Source organism: Entelurus aequoreus, linkage group LG14 (assembly GCF_033978785.1).
Source record: "Entelurus aequoreus isolate RoL-2023_Sb linkage group LG14, RoL_Eaeq_v1.1, whole genome shotgun sequence".
Taxonomy (NCBI): Eukaryota; Metazoa; Chordata; class Actinopteri; order Syngnathiformes; family Syngnathidae; genus Entelurus; species Entelurus aequoreus.
Genome location: NC_084744.1, coordinates 25,478,575 through 25,495,147, shown reverse-complemented (window position 1 = coordinate 25,495,147; position 16,573 = coordinate 25,478,575). Strand labels below are relative to the sequence as shown.

Sequence of the window (16,573 nt, the reverse complement as noted above, 5' to 3'; positions counted from 1 at the left end):
TACGTAACTTTGGTTAGATATATAAGCTTTATGAACCTTGGGTTAGGTGAACGGTCCTTTGGGCTGAGTGAGTGTGTGTGTTGTGCAGGTGTTTGAATTGTATTGGCGGGTTATATGGACGGGATCCCGTCCATATAACCCGCTCGAGCTATAACTAGCTCGAGCTAGTAGCTAGGAGCTAGCATAACAAACACGCAGGTGTTTTTATGTGGGAATAATTTGTGGCATATTAAATATAAGCCTGGTTGTGTTGTGGCTAATAGAGTATATATATGTCTTGTGTTTATTTACTGTTGTAGTCATTCCCAGCTGAATATCAGGTCACCCCCGGCTCTCACAGCATCTTCCCTATCTGAATCGCTTCCACTCCCCACTAGTCCTTCACTTGCACTTTCCTCATCCACAAATCTTTCATCCTCGCTCAAATTAATGGGGAAATCGTCGCTTTCTCGGTCCGAATCTCTCTCACTTCTGGCGGCCATCATTGTAAACAATAGGGAACTTTGCGGATATGTTCAATTGACTACGTCACGCTACTTCCGGTAGGTGCAAGCCTTTTTTTTTATCAGATACCAAAAGTTGCGATCTTTATCGTCGTTGTTCTATACTAAATCCTTTCAGCAAAAATACGGCAATATCGCGAAATGATCAAGTATGACACATAGAATAGATCTGCTATCCCCGTTTGAATAAAATTTCATTTCAGTAGGCCTTTAAAGTGTTTACAAAGTACAAAGAAGAACCATGATAAACATTCTGAAGGTATTTCATCCATTCATTTTCAAGATAATCTTACTCATCTCACCATATGAAATATAACTTACTTCACTCATTATTATTTATTTATTTTTAATGCTATTACTTATTGAGTAATATGTATGTTATGTTGTATGTCCCATTAAGTTCGTTAACATCCTCCGTCAGTTTCATGATGGAATGACTGCTCGAGTGACCATAGGAGGTCAAGAGTCTGCCCCCTTCCCTGTACATACAGGAGTAAGGCAGGGGTGTGTACTAGCACCAGTGCTTTTTAACATCTTCTTGCTATGTTTTACCAAGCTTCTCCACAAGGAGATTGAGGACAGCAGCGGTGTGACAGTGGACTTCCGTCGAGATGGCAACCTCTTTAATATCAGGAGGCTTCAGGCTACCACCAAATTGCAGAGGGAGAGAATTGTTGAGATGCAGTACGCAGATGACTGTGTTCTTGTATCTCACAGCCCACAAGACCTTCAGTCTGTTCTTGCGGCTGTGGTGAGAGCGTACAGCAGGATGGGACTGACCGTCAACACCAGAAAGACAGAAGTAGTTTGCCAGTGGAGCTCCAACAAGCCATCTACATCACCTGTCTTCACGGTTTCTGGAGAAAAAATAGCAATCGTTCCATCCTTCAGATACCTGGGGAGCATTCTTTCTGATGACAACACTGTTGATAGTGAGGTCCAGAACAGGATCAAGCAGGCAGCGGCAGCTTTTGGGAGACTCAGACGTCGGGTCTTCCAAAACAAGAACCTCCATCTCCACACAAAGGTCTCTGTCTATCAAGCTATCTGCCTCACTACCCTCCTCTACAGCTGTGAAGCCTGGGTAACCTACAGCCGCCACATCAAGGCCCTAGAGCAGTTCCACATACGCTGCCTTCAGCGCATCCTGGGGATCACATGGCGTGATCGTGTGCCTCACTCTGAAATACTCTCAAAAACCAACTGCAGGAGTATTGAGGCCATGATCACCCTGCACCAACTACGATGGCTGGGCCACGTAGTAAGGATGCCCTCAGACCGCCTGCCTCGCAAAGTGTTATACGGCCAGCTACACCATGGTCGTCGCTCTGCTGGAGGGCAGAGGAAACGATATAAAGACCAGCTGAAGACTGCACTAAGGAAGTGTAAAATCAGACCTGAGGCCCTGGAGGATGTGACTGCTGATCGTAACACCTGGCGTCAGCTGTGCCAGGATGGCACCCGCCTGCTGGAGGAGGATAGGACAGCCAAGAGACAGGAGAGAAGACTCAGGAGGAATACACCTACAGTTGCCGTTTCCACCACCACATTTACATGCCCTACCTGCAGTAGGGTTTGTTTATCCAGGATAGGGCTATTCAGCCACCAACGAACTCACCGATAGAAGTGGATGTCATCATCGGACTCGATGGACAACCATAAGCAAGTAAGCAAGATGTATCATGTTGTATGCATGCATGTGTGATGCATCATGTTGTATGCACGCATGTGTGATGCATCATGTTGTATGCACGCATGTGTGATGCATCATGTTGTATGCATGCATGTGTGATGTATCATGTTGTATGCATGCATGTGTGATGTATCATGTTGTATGCATGCATGTGTGATGTATCATGTTGTATGCATGCATGTGTGATGCATCATGTTGTATACATGCATGTGTGATGCATCATGTTGTATGCATGCATGTGTGATGTATCATGTTGTATGCATGCATGTGTGATGCATCATGTTGTGTGCATGCATGTGTGATGTATCATGTTATATGCATGCATGTGTGATGTATCATGATGTATGCATGCATGTGTGATGTATCATGTTGTATGCATGCATGTGTGATGCATATGTTGTGTGCATGCATGTGTGATGTATCATGTTATATGCATGCATGTGTGATGTATCATGTTGTATGCATGAATGTGTGATGCATCATGTTGTATACATGCATGTGTGATGTATCATGTTGTATGCATGCATGTGTGATGTATCATGTTGTATGCATGCATGTGTGATGCATCATGTCGTGTGCACGCATATGTGATGTATCATGTTGTATGCATGCATGTTGCAAATAAACAGAAAGTCAAACTCTTAAAAGGCACACTGTGTATTATTTTAAAGTATTCAAAAAGTATTTGTATTTTCGCCGACTGTTGCAAGTTGTACAGTAGGAGCTCAGTTCTGTGCAATATTCTTTAATGTCAACAATTGTCCTAGAAGAAGATTCACTCCATACTTGGTGGTGGTAACCATGGTAACCTACAGTACCCTTGTTATTTTGTGTCTCACCAACTTTGACGGCTGTGGCTTAGAGGCCAGTTACAGTTGAGTTTATAATAGTTTTGTTGTCTTCACAAGTCTCCCGCTCTCTTGTTCTATTTCCTCCTACCCGGCCGTTCCCTATTTGGGCACACGGAAACAACCGGAAAGAACCAAAGTATAAACAGCATAAAAAAAATAAATACAACACACGTGTTACTTGAAAATAATAGTGATCTGATCCAATAACATCTAAATAAGAATTCCTGCATAACATAAATGTTGTTCTCGGGTTGTACGGTATACCAGTATTAGTATAGTAGCGCGATACTAATGAATCATATTCGGTACTATACCGCCTCTAAAAAGTACCGGTCCCCCAACCCCACGTCGTCGTCACGTTGTGTCATTGCTGGTTTACGAGCAGAGGAGCATGTTCGGCAGCGCACATACACAGAGTACTTACAAGCAGACACAGTGTGTAGACAGGGAAGAGAGAACGGACGCATTTTGGTGTAAAAAGTAAAGATAAAGGTGAAGTTATAACTGAAATGCCCTCAGGAAGAGGTGCTTTAAGACATGGTTAGCTAGCTAGAAGCTAAAGTCCATCTGCAGTCGACAGTGTTCTAGCTACTTCTAAATCACTAATCCTCGCCTCCATGGTGACAAATAACGTAAGATTCTTACAAGTATCATCCCTGCAGGACGAGGAATAGCTAAACATGCTTCACTACACACCGTAGGAGGATACAATAGCTCACAGGCGTCACAATGTAAACAAACACCATTGGTGGATCTACACCTAACATCCACTGTAATGATACCAAGTACAGGAGCGTATCTAGTCGATACTACTATGACTACATTGATATGTTTTATCATCACAAAATCTTCTTTTGTTTTTTTTAATTTCATATTATGTTTATAAAGTCAGGAAATATGTCCCTGGACACATGAGGACTTTGAATATGACCAATGTATGATCCTGTAACTACTTGGTATCGGATTGATACCTAAATTTGTGGTATCATCCAAAACTAATGTAAAGTATCAAACAACAGAAGAATAAGTGATTATTTCATTTTAACAGAAGTGTAGATAGAACATGTTAAAATAGAAAGTAAGCAGGCATTAACAGTAAATGAACAAGTAGATTAATAATTCATTTTCTACCACTTGTCCTTAATAATTTTGACAAAATAATAGAATATAAATGACACAATATATTACTGCATATGTTAGCAGATTAATTAGGAGCCTTTGTTTGTTTACTTACTACTAAAAGACAAGTTGTCTAGTATGTTCACTATTTTATTTAAGGACAAACTTGCAATAATAAACATATGTTTAATGTACCCTAAGATATTTTGTTCAAATAAAGCCAATAATGCAATTTTTTGTGGTCTATTTCATTTAGAAATGTATCAAAAAGTACCGAAAAGTATCGAAATACGTACATTTTGGTACCGGTACCGGAATTTCTATACTTAAATAATCAAACCAGACCAGATTAAATGTTACACTGCTTCAAAAAAGTCTACACGCCACTGACATAAACCTCTTACAAATATTGTGTGGCTAAAACGGTCTCGTTTTAATGAAGAATATACAAACTAAGCAGTGCATCATCCCCACAAGACAATTCACCTTCTTATACACAATACGTTTAAGAAAAGTGTTAATAATGAAATATAAAGTTAGTGAAGATGTAAGAGTAAGAATTAAGTAAACAAACCTGTTCTGTGTAACACAACTTGATGTTTCTTGAAAACAGCGTCACGTAGTTGATGTTGTCGCTCCTTCTCTTTTGTTCTAGAAACTTCCTCCTTTGCTATCATTCTTTCGCACATTTTCACACAATCACAACACTTTACACTCACATTTTCACACAATCACAACACTTTACGCAGCAGCTAACAAGCTAAGCTAACTAGCTTCTCAGCTTTACAGTACCGACTAGCTCAGCAACGCAAAGATTCTGGCGGACCGAGACGTTCTACCCTGAAATAAATAATTAAATATGTCTCTTGTACGACATAATATTTACATAATAGCGAACAAATAACAACACTAATTTATTAGCGTCCGCCTTCACTTGTTCTTTTTTTCCCATGAGCTTTTACGACAGTTGGCACACTTGACGTCACAAGACAGCGCTGCTCTGCTCTCGCGAGATGTTTCGTTGCTTTAAAAAAGCTTTAAAAGCGATATAATAAATTGTATTAATTGTTTTATATTGTTACATTTTCTATTAGTCTTATATTATGTATTGTTATATTGTTCATAAATATGTGGAAAATTTGGTCCTGTAAATCAAGCATTTTATAGCGCTATAGTACTCTTAACGTGTTAAAAAAATAGACTTTATGTTAAATATAACCCCTAAATTACAACATGATGCCTGCAAAAAGTGACTTGCAGTATGCTTTAATATTATTTACACATATTTTCTGGTTTAAAGTTACTGGATCGAAATTTCAAAAGTTAAAAATATATAATACAATTCAGTACTGTTGACTTGTTGCAATACCTTTTAAAAAGCTGAAATCAGCCCATAACTAAACATTATGGCACTTAACATAAAGTGATGTGGAAAATATATACTTACTGACAAATCTTTTTCTGGAATTAAGAAAAAAACTACATCTCAGTTATTTTAATTGAATAAATCATATTGAAGTTCATTACGTTTTGTTTACTACTCCAAATTACTTTTTTGGCAAGCGTTACATTTTTGAAGTATTTTAAAGGCCTACTGAAACCCACTACTACCGACCACGCAGTCTGATAGTTTATACCTGTATATCAATGATGAAATCTTAACATTGCAACACATGCCAATACGGCCGGGTTAACTTATAAATTGCAATTTTAAATTTCCCGCTAAACTTCCGGTTGAAAACGTCTATATATGATGACGTATGCGCGTGACATCAATCGTTGAAACGGAAGTATTCGGACACCATTTTATCCAATACGAAAAGCTCGGTTTTCGTCGCAAAATTCCACAGTATTCTGGACATCTGTGTTGGTGAATCTTTGGCAATTTGTTTAATGAACAATGACGACTGCAAAGAAGAAAGCTTTAAGTGGGATCGGTGTATTAGCGGCTGGCTGTAGCAACACAATCAGGACGACTTTGACTTGGATAGCAGACACGCGATCCGACGCTAGCCGCCGACCGCATCTATGATCGGGTGAAGTCCTTCGTCACTCCGTCGATCGCTGGAACGCAGGTGAGCACGGGTGTTGATGAGCAGATGAGGGCTGGCTGGCGTAGGTGGATAGCTTATGTTTTTAGCATAGCTCTGTGAGGTCCCGTTGCTAAGTTAGCTTCAATGGCGTTGTTAGCAACAACATTGTTAAGCTTCACCAGGCTGGAAAGCATTAACCGTGTAGTTACATGTCCATGGTTTAATAGTATTGTTGATTTTCTGTCTATCCTTCCAGTCATGGGTTTATTTCTTTTGTTTCTATATGCAGTTAAGCCCGATGCTATCACGTTAGCTCTGTAGCTAAAGTGTTTTGCCGATGTATTTTCGTGGAGATAAAAGTCACTGTGAATGTCCATTTCGCGTTCTCGACTCTCATTTTCAAGAGGATATAGTATCCGAGGTGGTTTAAAATACAAATCCGTGATCCACAATAGAAAAAGGAGAGAGTGTGGAATCCAATGAGCCAGCTTGTACCTAAGTTACGGTCAGAGCGAAAAAAAGATGCGTCCTGCACTGCACTCTAGTCCTTCACTATCACGTTCCTCATCCACGTATCTTTCATCCTGGCTCAAATTAATGGGGTAATCGTCACTTTCTCGGCCCAAATCGCTCTCGCTGCTGCTGTAAACAATGGGGAAATGTGAGGAGCCCTTCAACCTGCGACGTCACGCTACTTCCGTTACAGGCAAGGCTTTTTTTATCAGCGACCAAAAGTTGTGAACTTTATCGTCGATGTTCTCTACTAAATCCTTTCAGCAAAAATATGGCAATAACGCGAAATGATCAAGTATGAGACATAGAATGGATCTGCTATCCCCGTTTGAATAAAAAAAAATCATTTCAGTAGGCCTTTAAGTAAACAGACAGCAAGTAAACCAGAAATAATAATTGAAATAAATAACAAAGAAAGCAAATTTCTATGTGACACTGAAGCATGTAGAATTACATGTAGAGAATAAAACTAAATGGAAATAAATGTCTGCAAGATAAGAAGTCTGTCCAGTGTTTACAAGGACGAGACGTCATGAACTGTGCTCGGATTAACAATAGATAGATAGATAGATAGCACTCTATTGATTCCTTCAGGAGAGTTCCCTCAAAAAAAATTAAATTCCAGCAGCAGTGTACAAAATTGAGATTGAGTTTTAAAAGTAAAAAGTAAAAAGTAACTAATGGGGGTATACATGGAAACAAAATAGAAAAACATTACAGTAGAATAAAAATAAAAAACAACAATGAGAATAAAAATAAAACAGTAAAATAAGAGGGAACAAGAGAAACTAGGCATTAGTGACCATGTTATGAAAAAGTATTGAACTGTTATTGTTTTGCATCCCCTGTCATCTTAGCTCCCCCCAGAGAGGAGTTGTACAGTCTTATGACGTGTGGGACAAAGGAGTTTTATAGTCTAAATCATATCTAAAGTTAAAGTTCTAAAATTCAGGTTATGAAGGAGGAATAATTGTTAAGAGATAAATAAAGACGCATGACATTAAATGGTTTTGGGGTGCTGTTGATCCTGTTGTATTTTAGAAGACTGATTTATTTTGGATTGTTGTGTTTTTATTGTGAAAGAGAGGGAGAGAGAGCGAGAGCGACAGCGAGAGCGAGAGCGAGAGCGAGAGCGAGAGCGAGAGCGAGAGAGAGAGAGAGAGAGAGAGAGAGAGAGAGAGAGAGAGAGAGAGAGAGAGAGAGAGAGAGAGAGAGAGAGAGAGAGAGAGAGAGAGAGAGAGAGAGAGAGAGAGAGAGCAGGTAAAGGAAGATTGAGGGTGAAGAGGATGGATTGAGAAAACATGGAAAATGGATGTTTATAACCTTACTTGAATGGTTTCTAGGAGATGAGAACGGAAAATAGAAACATTGTGTGAAGTGTAAGGAAGAGATGGATACAGGATGTTGTTTGTAAAGGAAAACGAAAGTGAAGAAAAGATGAGAAAGTGACAAATGAAGGTATTCGTAAATGGTATGCTGTGTCAGCATATGCTGTTGGTTGTGGTTCCCTGCAAGTTTGTTTATTTGTTTGTTTGTTTTTTTGAGTAAAATAGGAATAAATCAATAGGAATAATTAGATGCTAAATGGAATAAAACTGAATGTGCGATAGATAATGAATGAATACATGAAATAAATTTATTTCGGTCATATAATCAACCATCAACCATTTTGTGTGACCAGTTTAACAGTACAGATTAGACATTTTAACAATCATACACATTTACACACAGAAAGAAAAGAAAAGAAAAAGAATGACCGATAAAGGAATAGGCTGAAGCCAAAGCTTATATTGGCCTATCCTATACATTCACTGAACATAAGATTGCCTGGAACATCAACGTTAAAAGATGAAAGTAATTGTTACTATATTTTATAATGTTTAATCATTACACCTTTCAAGGTTTCTTTAACCATAACAAAAAACTACATGTGTTCAGCTCATCACTGAGGATGGTCCACCATTTAACTCCTAAAACTGAAATACATTTGTGTTTTTTATAGTTGTTCTTACTTGACCAATTTCAGAAATCAATATCCCCTGTAAATTATAGTTTTCTCCTCATAATGTAAATAACCTAAGAATACAAGCTGGAAGGCTGTTGTTCTTTTATTTTTTTTAAATAGAATACCTGAACATTTTAACACATTATAACTTATAAATAATGGATTGGTATGTTCATAGTAGCACACTTTGAGTATTATTCTAATGAGTCTTTTAAGTTTAATTATTGGGTCTATATTTGTTCTATAAACATTTCCCCAAACTTCAAAACAATATGTTAAATATGGAAAAATAAAAGAATAATATAACATATGCAGACATTTCTTATTCAGCATGTGTCTTACTCTATACAGAATAGCAATGGATTTGGATATTTTTTCTTAATATATTCAATATGCGGTTGCCAACATATTTACGATCAAGTATTATTCCCAAGAATTTAGTTTCATATACAGTACTCTGTCAATTTCCACTTGATTCAATTTAAATTTTGTTTCACAATTTGTCTTTGCACCACTAAAAACCAAAAATTTAGTTTTATTATCATTTAATGATAACTTATTAATATCAAACCATTTTTTAGCTGAATCAACTCAACCTCGATTTTCCTCAAACGCTTTCTTCAAGTCTTCTCCTGAACAATATACATTTGTATCATCTGCAAACGTAATACATTTAATTAATTAGATACTGAACAAATATCATTTAGATTAAGTATAAATAACTTAGGTCCCAATAACAAGGCTTGTGGAACCCCCCAAGTTACTCTTTCTAGCTGTGATTTAGTCTTATGAATTTCCACATATTGAAATCTATTACTTAAATAACTACTTAACCACTGTTGTGAAACACCTATCCAATTTATGGGGGTATTGGAAAATGATTGAGGAAGATGTCTGCTGTGGTGGAGGTGAGTTTGGAAATGAATATACTAAAAGTAAGTTTTAAGTCGTTTAACTTTAAAGTGTAGACTAACATTTTAGTTTGGAGTATTTTATTTGTATTTAGACATAGCATTACACCATGCATCTGGGAGGTTAGCTAAGATAGGATAATGGCATAACATAGAATAAATAAAGGAGGCACACCAAAAATCAACAGCTTTCAGTTAGCTATAGACTTTTGATAGAATAATGTGAATAACTATAACCTTTACAACCGTTTGCTGTGAATAGTGTTGAATAAAAATTACAATGTTGTGACTGGTTTGAATGAGCAGATGGAGGAACGAGAATAAATGCATTCTTTTGTTTTGTAGAATATCACACACGACAGGAGGTCAGAGTGCACAAGTGAAGTGTAGCATGACAACGTGCTCGAACCAACTGATAGACAAATGATAGTTTAATTAATTTATAGATAATCTATTATCTATTTATTTATAATCTATTATCACTTTATTTTTTTTATTTTTTTTAAAATATATTTTATTAATTTTATTTTTTTTATTTCCCCCTACCTCAGGGGGGGGGACTCGGCGGGGCGGTTGCTGGTTGTTCCATTTACATCGTTGGGGTCTCTGCGGGTGGGGTGGGTGGTTCCCGTGGCCCCGTGCTGGGTGGTCCTGTGGCGGCCGACTTGGGTGGGGTGGCCGGGGGCTGGCCTTGCCCCGCTCTCCGGGGGTGGGGGGTGGGCTCTTGGGGGCCCAGTTGCCGGTGGGGCGGGGGCAGTCTTCCTGTCCGGTTGCGGGGGGTCTCCGGGCCCCTCGGGCGGGGCGTCCCGCCTTTCTGCCCGTGTGGGGTGTGGTCTCTTGCTGGCTTGGGGTCTGGCTGTCCCATGCTTTTCTCGTGCCTTGTCCTCTGCCGGGTGCGTCTGTCTGCGGCCTGCTGCTGGCCCTTGTGGGCGGCGCGGTGGGCCGGGCTCTGGGGTTCCTGTCACTGTCCAACTTGGCTGCGTGGGGGCGGTGGTCCCTGGTTCCCTGGGCACCACACCTACTGTTTGTGGGAAGGGAGGCAGATGATACTACTGCAGAGGAAGCCATAGATGAGGGGGAAGTTGAAGGAGCTACAAGAAATGTAGGAGAAGAGGTCTTACCAAATATTGCACTGTTAAAGTATCCTACAGATCCTGCCCACCAACAAGCTTTTGATCTAAAATGTAATGCCAGCTATGTCAAAATGTGTGTTGATAGAGGACCATGTCAACCTGTACTTAGATGTCCCAAAAATGCAGATGGACGATCATTTCAAAAATTGTTAAAGATTCTTTAACAATAAATAGCCTAATAATAAACCAGTGTTTTGTTGCTTTTCATGTCTTCCAAGCCTATGATAATGTGAATTAACTCATTATGACAATAATTTGTTGACACAAAAGAAATGGCAATCACTTTTACCTACAAAGGACACACAGCTAAGTAGTTAGCTTCCTATTAGCAAATTTAATTTTACATTAATTTCCATATTGTGTAAAGTACCAAAAAAAAATGGCCTGTCCTTTTCTGACTTTGAGCCCCTGCCTCTCTATAATCATGTGAACGTCCCTGACTCCTGCTATAGGCAACGAGGAGCTAGCAGCTATACAACAGCTGAGCTAAAACAACATATTTAAGCATATCAAATAATTATAGTTGCTTATTGCATACACAAAGTCGCTTAGAGACAGAAGTCTGTAGAAAGTATTCAGTAACAAATGTGTCCACATCATTAAACTTTCTACAACAGGAACCATACTGAACCAATCCAGCAGTTACTGTCGGACTCTAATCTGGGGTACCTTTGTCTATCGGAGACATGTTTAAAACCCACAACACCTTTTGTTCTAATTAATGTCCCGGGATACAAGATTACAGAAAAAACAGATCAAGTGACTAAGAGGGGAGGAGTTATGATTTATGAAAGGGAAAACATTAAAAGTGAACAAATAACCCTCCCAGTAGATCATCTTGAGTGTGTTGGAATTAAAAACACATTTTCCTCAGAAATGTATTTCAAGGTAATTGTAGCATACCGACCGACCGACCACAGCTAGAGACAATTTTCTCAATAAATTATCAGACATCCTCAAACAGCACAGCAGGAAAGAATTGAACGTCATGGGGGACGTTAATCTGGACTGGTTAAATAAGTCGCATAGAAAGAAACTTAAGGATATTATAAACGGCTTCTAGATGACACAAATGATAAGCAGCCCTACTAGAATTACATTTGGATGACAAAAATCAAAGAGATCATCTGTAAATACACTAATACAAAACCCAGAAAGAAAAGTGCTAAAATAAAAAATACCTTGGATTGATGAAACAATTTGGATTCTAATGAAAAATTGTGAGTCAGCTCTCAAAAGAGCAATTAAAACAGGTCTAAATACAGATCGTATGATTTTAAAAGTTTTGAGGAACAAAGTTGCAATGCTTATGCGGAAGTCTAAGGCTGACTTTCACTTAGAATTAATCAAAGATGCAAAAGGGAACATTAGACAGTTATGGAAAACCAGATACAAACTTACGGGAAGAGAGCAAACAAGAAACAACACTATAACATTAAATATCAAAGGCGCTACTATCACAGACAGTCTGGACATAAGTAATAATTTTAATGAACATTTCATCCAGTCTGTACAAACCCTGAATAAAAAGTCCCTCATAATTAGTACAAATAATTGCCATTTATTCAGGATGGACTTATTTTAGAATTAACAAATGAAACAAAGTTAAACAAAATCACGATCTAGAGATATATACGATCTGGACATTTTCTTCCTAAAAATGTATAAAGATAGTCTTACCGCTCCTATAACAACATTGATAAATAAATCAATAACAGAAAACACTTTCCCTACCACGTTGAAGGCTGCTACTATCATCCCAATCCATAAAGCAGGAAATAAACAAGACATCAACAAGTACAGACCAATTAGCCTTCTCCCCGTTATATCCAAAGGAATAGACAATTTGAAGTTAAAAAGTGGCTTTGGAGCAATCAAAGCTGCTCACTCGGTCACTAAGAGGGGCATTATGTTGACACATCAACTTAATGTGTATTATATTTATCCATGAGAGCATTTTTGTTGTAAATTGTGAGGTATGGCTGTTAAAATCATGGTTGTTTTTACAAATGATGACAGATGTGAACAAGAGCATGTATTGTCTTTGTGTGATGATGTAAATGAGGGGTGGTTGTATTGTATATTAAGTATGTGTCAATGAAAGGGCATCTTATGACTTTCCTTAATTTGATTACATGCTGTAGTATGATATTATTGTCATAATTTGATTGCCTGATTTTTGTATCCCTTTAATTTAGGTAGCCAGGGACTGCAGATGGAAAGTAGCTAATTAGATATAATCTGGTACAGAACGTATCTGTCTTTGAACTTAATGTTTCTGTGCATTGTCCTATCATATATAGACTAAATTAAATAAACTACTTAGTGAATTATTGTGGCCACAATAATTCACTAGGTGTTGTAAAATATCAAACTGCTATTGCAAAAGCATCTGCCATAAGGTTAGTATTTTCTAATATTGTGACAATATATATATATATATATATATATATATATATATATATATATATATATATATATATATATATATATATATATATAAGCATATTTGTGGCTTTCGCCATATTGAATAATTGAATAATATGCATAAAATGTAGGGTCGATATCACTAAGGGTTTCCCTACCCTAATGCCACCCTCCAGTGGTCCACAGAAAAAAAGCAAACATTGACCTCAAATATGACCTGTCCTCCGCCTCTGTTCTTGTTGCGCTTGACTATTAGCTGCCTATTCTTTTTCTTGGATGTTTCTGAAACTACTACTACTACTACTACTACTACTACTACTACTACTACTACTACGACTAACACTGTCCCTTTTTTCAGGGACAGAGGGGGGAGGTGAGTTTGGATTGTGTCAAGTTTGTGCGTGCCGAGGTTTTTATTTAATTGATATGATCAATCCGGTACAAGGATAATGGTACGTAATGATTTGGGTTGACAATCACAGTGGCTGGCGGAAGCAACTCCAACCTCAAAGGAGGATGCCAATTCGGTAATTAAATGTTTTGTGAATGATCTAATACCCCGACATGGTTTCCCCGAAAAGCTTAGGTCAAACAACGGCACCCATTTTAAGAAAACAGGCTATTATCTTCAGTCACAAGGGAAGGTTGAAAGGATGAACCAGAAAATCAAAACAAATTGGCTAAATTCTGTGCACAGACCAAATTGAATTTGATTGACATGTTTCCATTAGCGTTAATGATCATTCGAATGTCCCTGAATAAAACTGTGTTTACGGCCTTTGAATTTTTCACCCTATGAACTGCAAACAGATCAGCCCTTCCCAGGAACAGCAGCTTCCTAGGAAGGCAGAAAGACCATGAGACCAAAATGGTATGTTTACAAAATGCAGAATTTGTGTGCCAGTTCCTCTGTGCAGATTCGAGGATGACAGCCGCCACTCCAGATTCCCTTCCACCCGCCGAGAGGGGCACGGTCAAAGTTGGATCCCAGACCAACACCCGATACCTGACTGGAAGGAACCGAGAGGAGAGACAACACCTTGCCAGCGATGACGAGAACGACTAAGGTTGCCAGCCACGATGTGTCCGTCGGACCTCCAGCAGCTGTGGAAGGAGGGCTCGGGAGTGCCGAAGCGGCGAGGAGGCCTTGAAGCAAGCCGAGGGCGTGGACCAAAGCCCCATCATCCCCAACTCTACCTCAGCTTTCCCCAAAGCCCCAACAGCTCCAACTCTACCTCAGCTTTCCCCAGAGCAGCCAGCGCGCACATGCCATTGCACAGTCTGCCCAATGGACTGAGCCACACCCCAAAGAGAGACAGAGGCAGACTGTTTGAGTGGATCTCCTTCTTCACCAAGGCAGCCAAAAGCCCAACGAGGTGTCGGCAGGCCACCAGCCTGAGGCACCACCGAGCCATCTACACGAGCATTAATCGAGCATGGACTCATACGAAATTCAGTTTTGTGTTCAAAATCAATTGGTAATCAACAATATTGGTAACTACATTCATTGCAAATGCCGGAAAAATAATTCTGCAAATGCCTTACAGTCATAAGTCTATATACATTTTAAAACAGATTTGTTTATTTGATCATTAATGTGAAATACATCCGAATAAATATATATATATATATATATATATATATATATACACTACCATTCAAAAGTTTGGGGTCACCCAAACAATTTTGTGGAATAGCCTTCATTTCTAAGAACAAGAATAGACTGTCGATTTTCAGATGAAAGTTCTCTTTTTCTGTCCATTTTGAGTGTTTAATTGACCCCACAAATGTGATGCCCCAGAAACTCAATCTGCTCAAAGGAAGGTCAGTTTTGTAGCTTCTGTAACGAGCTAAACTGTTTTCAGATGTGTGAACATAATTGCACAATGGTTTTCTAATCATCAATTAGCCTTCTGAGCCAATGAGCAAACACTTTGTACCATTAGAACACTGGAGTGATAGTTGCTGGAAACTGGCCTCCATACACCTATGTAGATATTGCACCAAAAACCAGACATTTGCAGCTAGAATAGTCATTTACCACATTAGCAATGTATAGAGTGTATTTCTTTAAAGTTAAGACTAGTTTAAAGTTATCTTCATTGAAAAGTACAGTGCTTTTCTTTCAAAAATAAGGACATTTCAATGTGACCCCAAACTTTTGAACGGTAGTGTATGTATTCATGTAATTATGTTCAATGATGTTCATGATCAAAGTATTCTGTTATTGCTTTACTAAATCAAAGGGTAGGCCACTAATTGGGTTCTGTGATATGGTTTTACTGCAGGCTGGTAACAGCGATTGCTCCGTAGAAGGGTGATAGAGGAATTTTGCCTCGTATAAAAACATTGAGGTTTTTGCCTCTATCTGTGGTAGAGATTTTAAGTAGGTGGCCTACGTCAGAAATTGGTATGGGCCAGGGTTCTAGAACCCTGGAAGAGGGGTATGTAGTGGAATTTCTGACCTTTGAACTATATTTCGTGTCTGTCAAGAATGTCTGCTCGTTTCATTCTTTTCTATTCTAAACCATTGAAGGACCAGATGTAAGTCAAAGTTGAATATGGAGTCGGTCTGACCATCGTACAAAATGTTTTGATTGTCTATCATGACTTAGGAATTCAAGGATGTTGCAGGACAAACAGGTCGAAAACAACAGGACCTTGAGGCATGGGAAAACAGATGGCCAAGTGACAAGGGCTATGGGGGATTGCTTGACTCTTGTGTCCTCCGGAGGACGTTTGTCTGTCTGCACTGGCAACTCAATCCAACTTTGCACTTTTTGACTATGGGTAAATAAACCTTTTGTACTAAACTCACTTTTGTTGATGATAAGCTTCGGACAATCCACTACAAGGGAAACAAAATAAACAGTTTATTTTATGAATGTATGCAAAGTACGACTTGTCCAGGGTGTACCCAGCCTTCCGCCCGATTGAAGCTGAGATAGGCTCCAGCGCCCCCCGCAACCTCAAAGGGAATAAACGGTAGAAAATGGATGGATGGATGGAATGAATGCAAAGTAAATCTATGTGGGATGATGTACAATATTGGCTTTTGCCTGACACTCCAAACTTTGATTAGTATTGATATTGTTTTTGGGATGTTAAAAAAGAAAAAAAACGTTAAAAATGTTTAAAACGCAACAATGGGGATTTTTTTGTAAACCACAAATGTAAATTTGTAAAAACAAAAACATCCTTCCACAAACAATTCAGCCTTTTTCTCTCACTTTTATATTGCATAAAGATCTGGGGACATACATACATATAAAACAATCACAACACAATCATCATATTACAAAAGAGAGTAATAAAGATAATGAATACAATTTATTATAGAGACCCAACAAATGATTCATAGAGTCACACATTTTAAAATTGTATA

General features: G+C 38.6%; 2 protein-coding genes across 7 annotated transcripts in view; one reads left to right on the top strand and one right to left on the bottom strand.

Annotated features, from left to right (window-relative positions):
• Nucleotides 1–5,142, bottom strand: part of LOC133664649 (oocyte zinc finger protein XlCOF8.4-like) — a 28,151-nt gene extending 23,009 nt beyond the window's left edge. For both annotated transcript variants that reach the window (XM_062069461.1, XM_062069460.1), the window contains exon 1: nt 4,741–5,142. Coding sequence is in view for 1 of the 2 variants with exons in the window: in XM_062069460.1 (XP_061925444.1) it covers nt 4,741–4,855 (115 nt within the window). In the remaining variant the exon portion in view is untranslated. The remainder of the gene's footprint in view (nt 1–4,740) is intronic.
• Nucleotides 1–16,573, top strand: part of LOC133664596 (gastrula zinc finger protein XlCGF26.1-like) — a 254,184-nt gene that overhangs the window by 99,343 nt on the left and 138,268 nt on the right. The window lies entirely within an intron of this gene.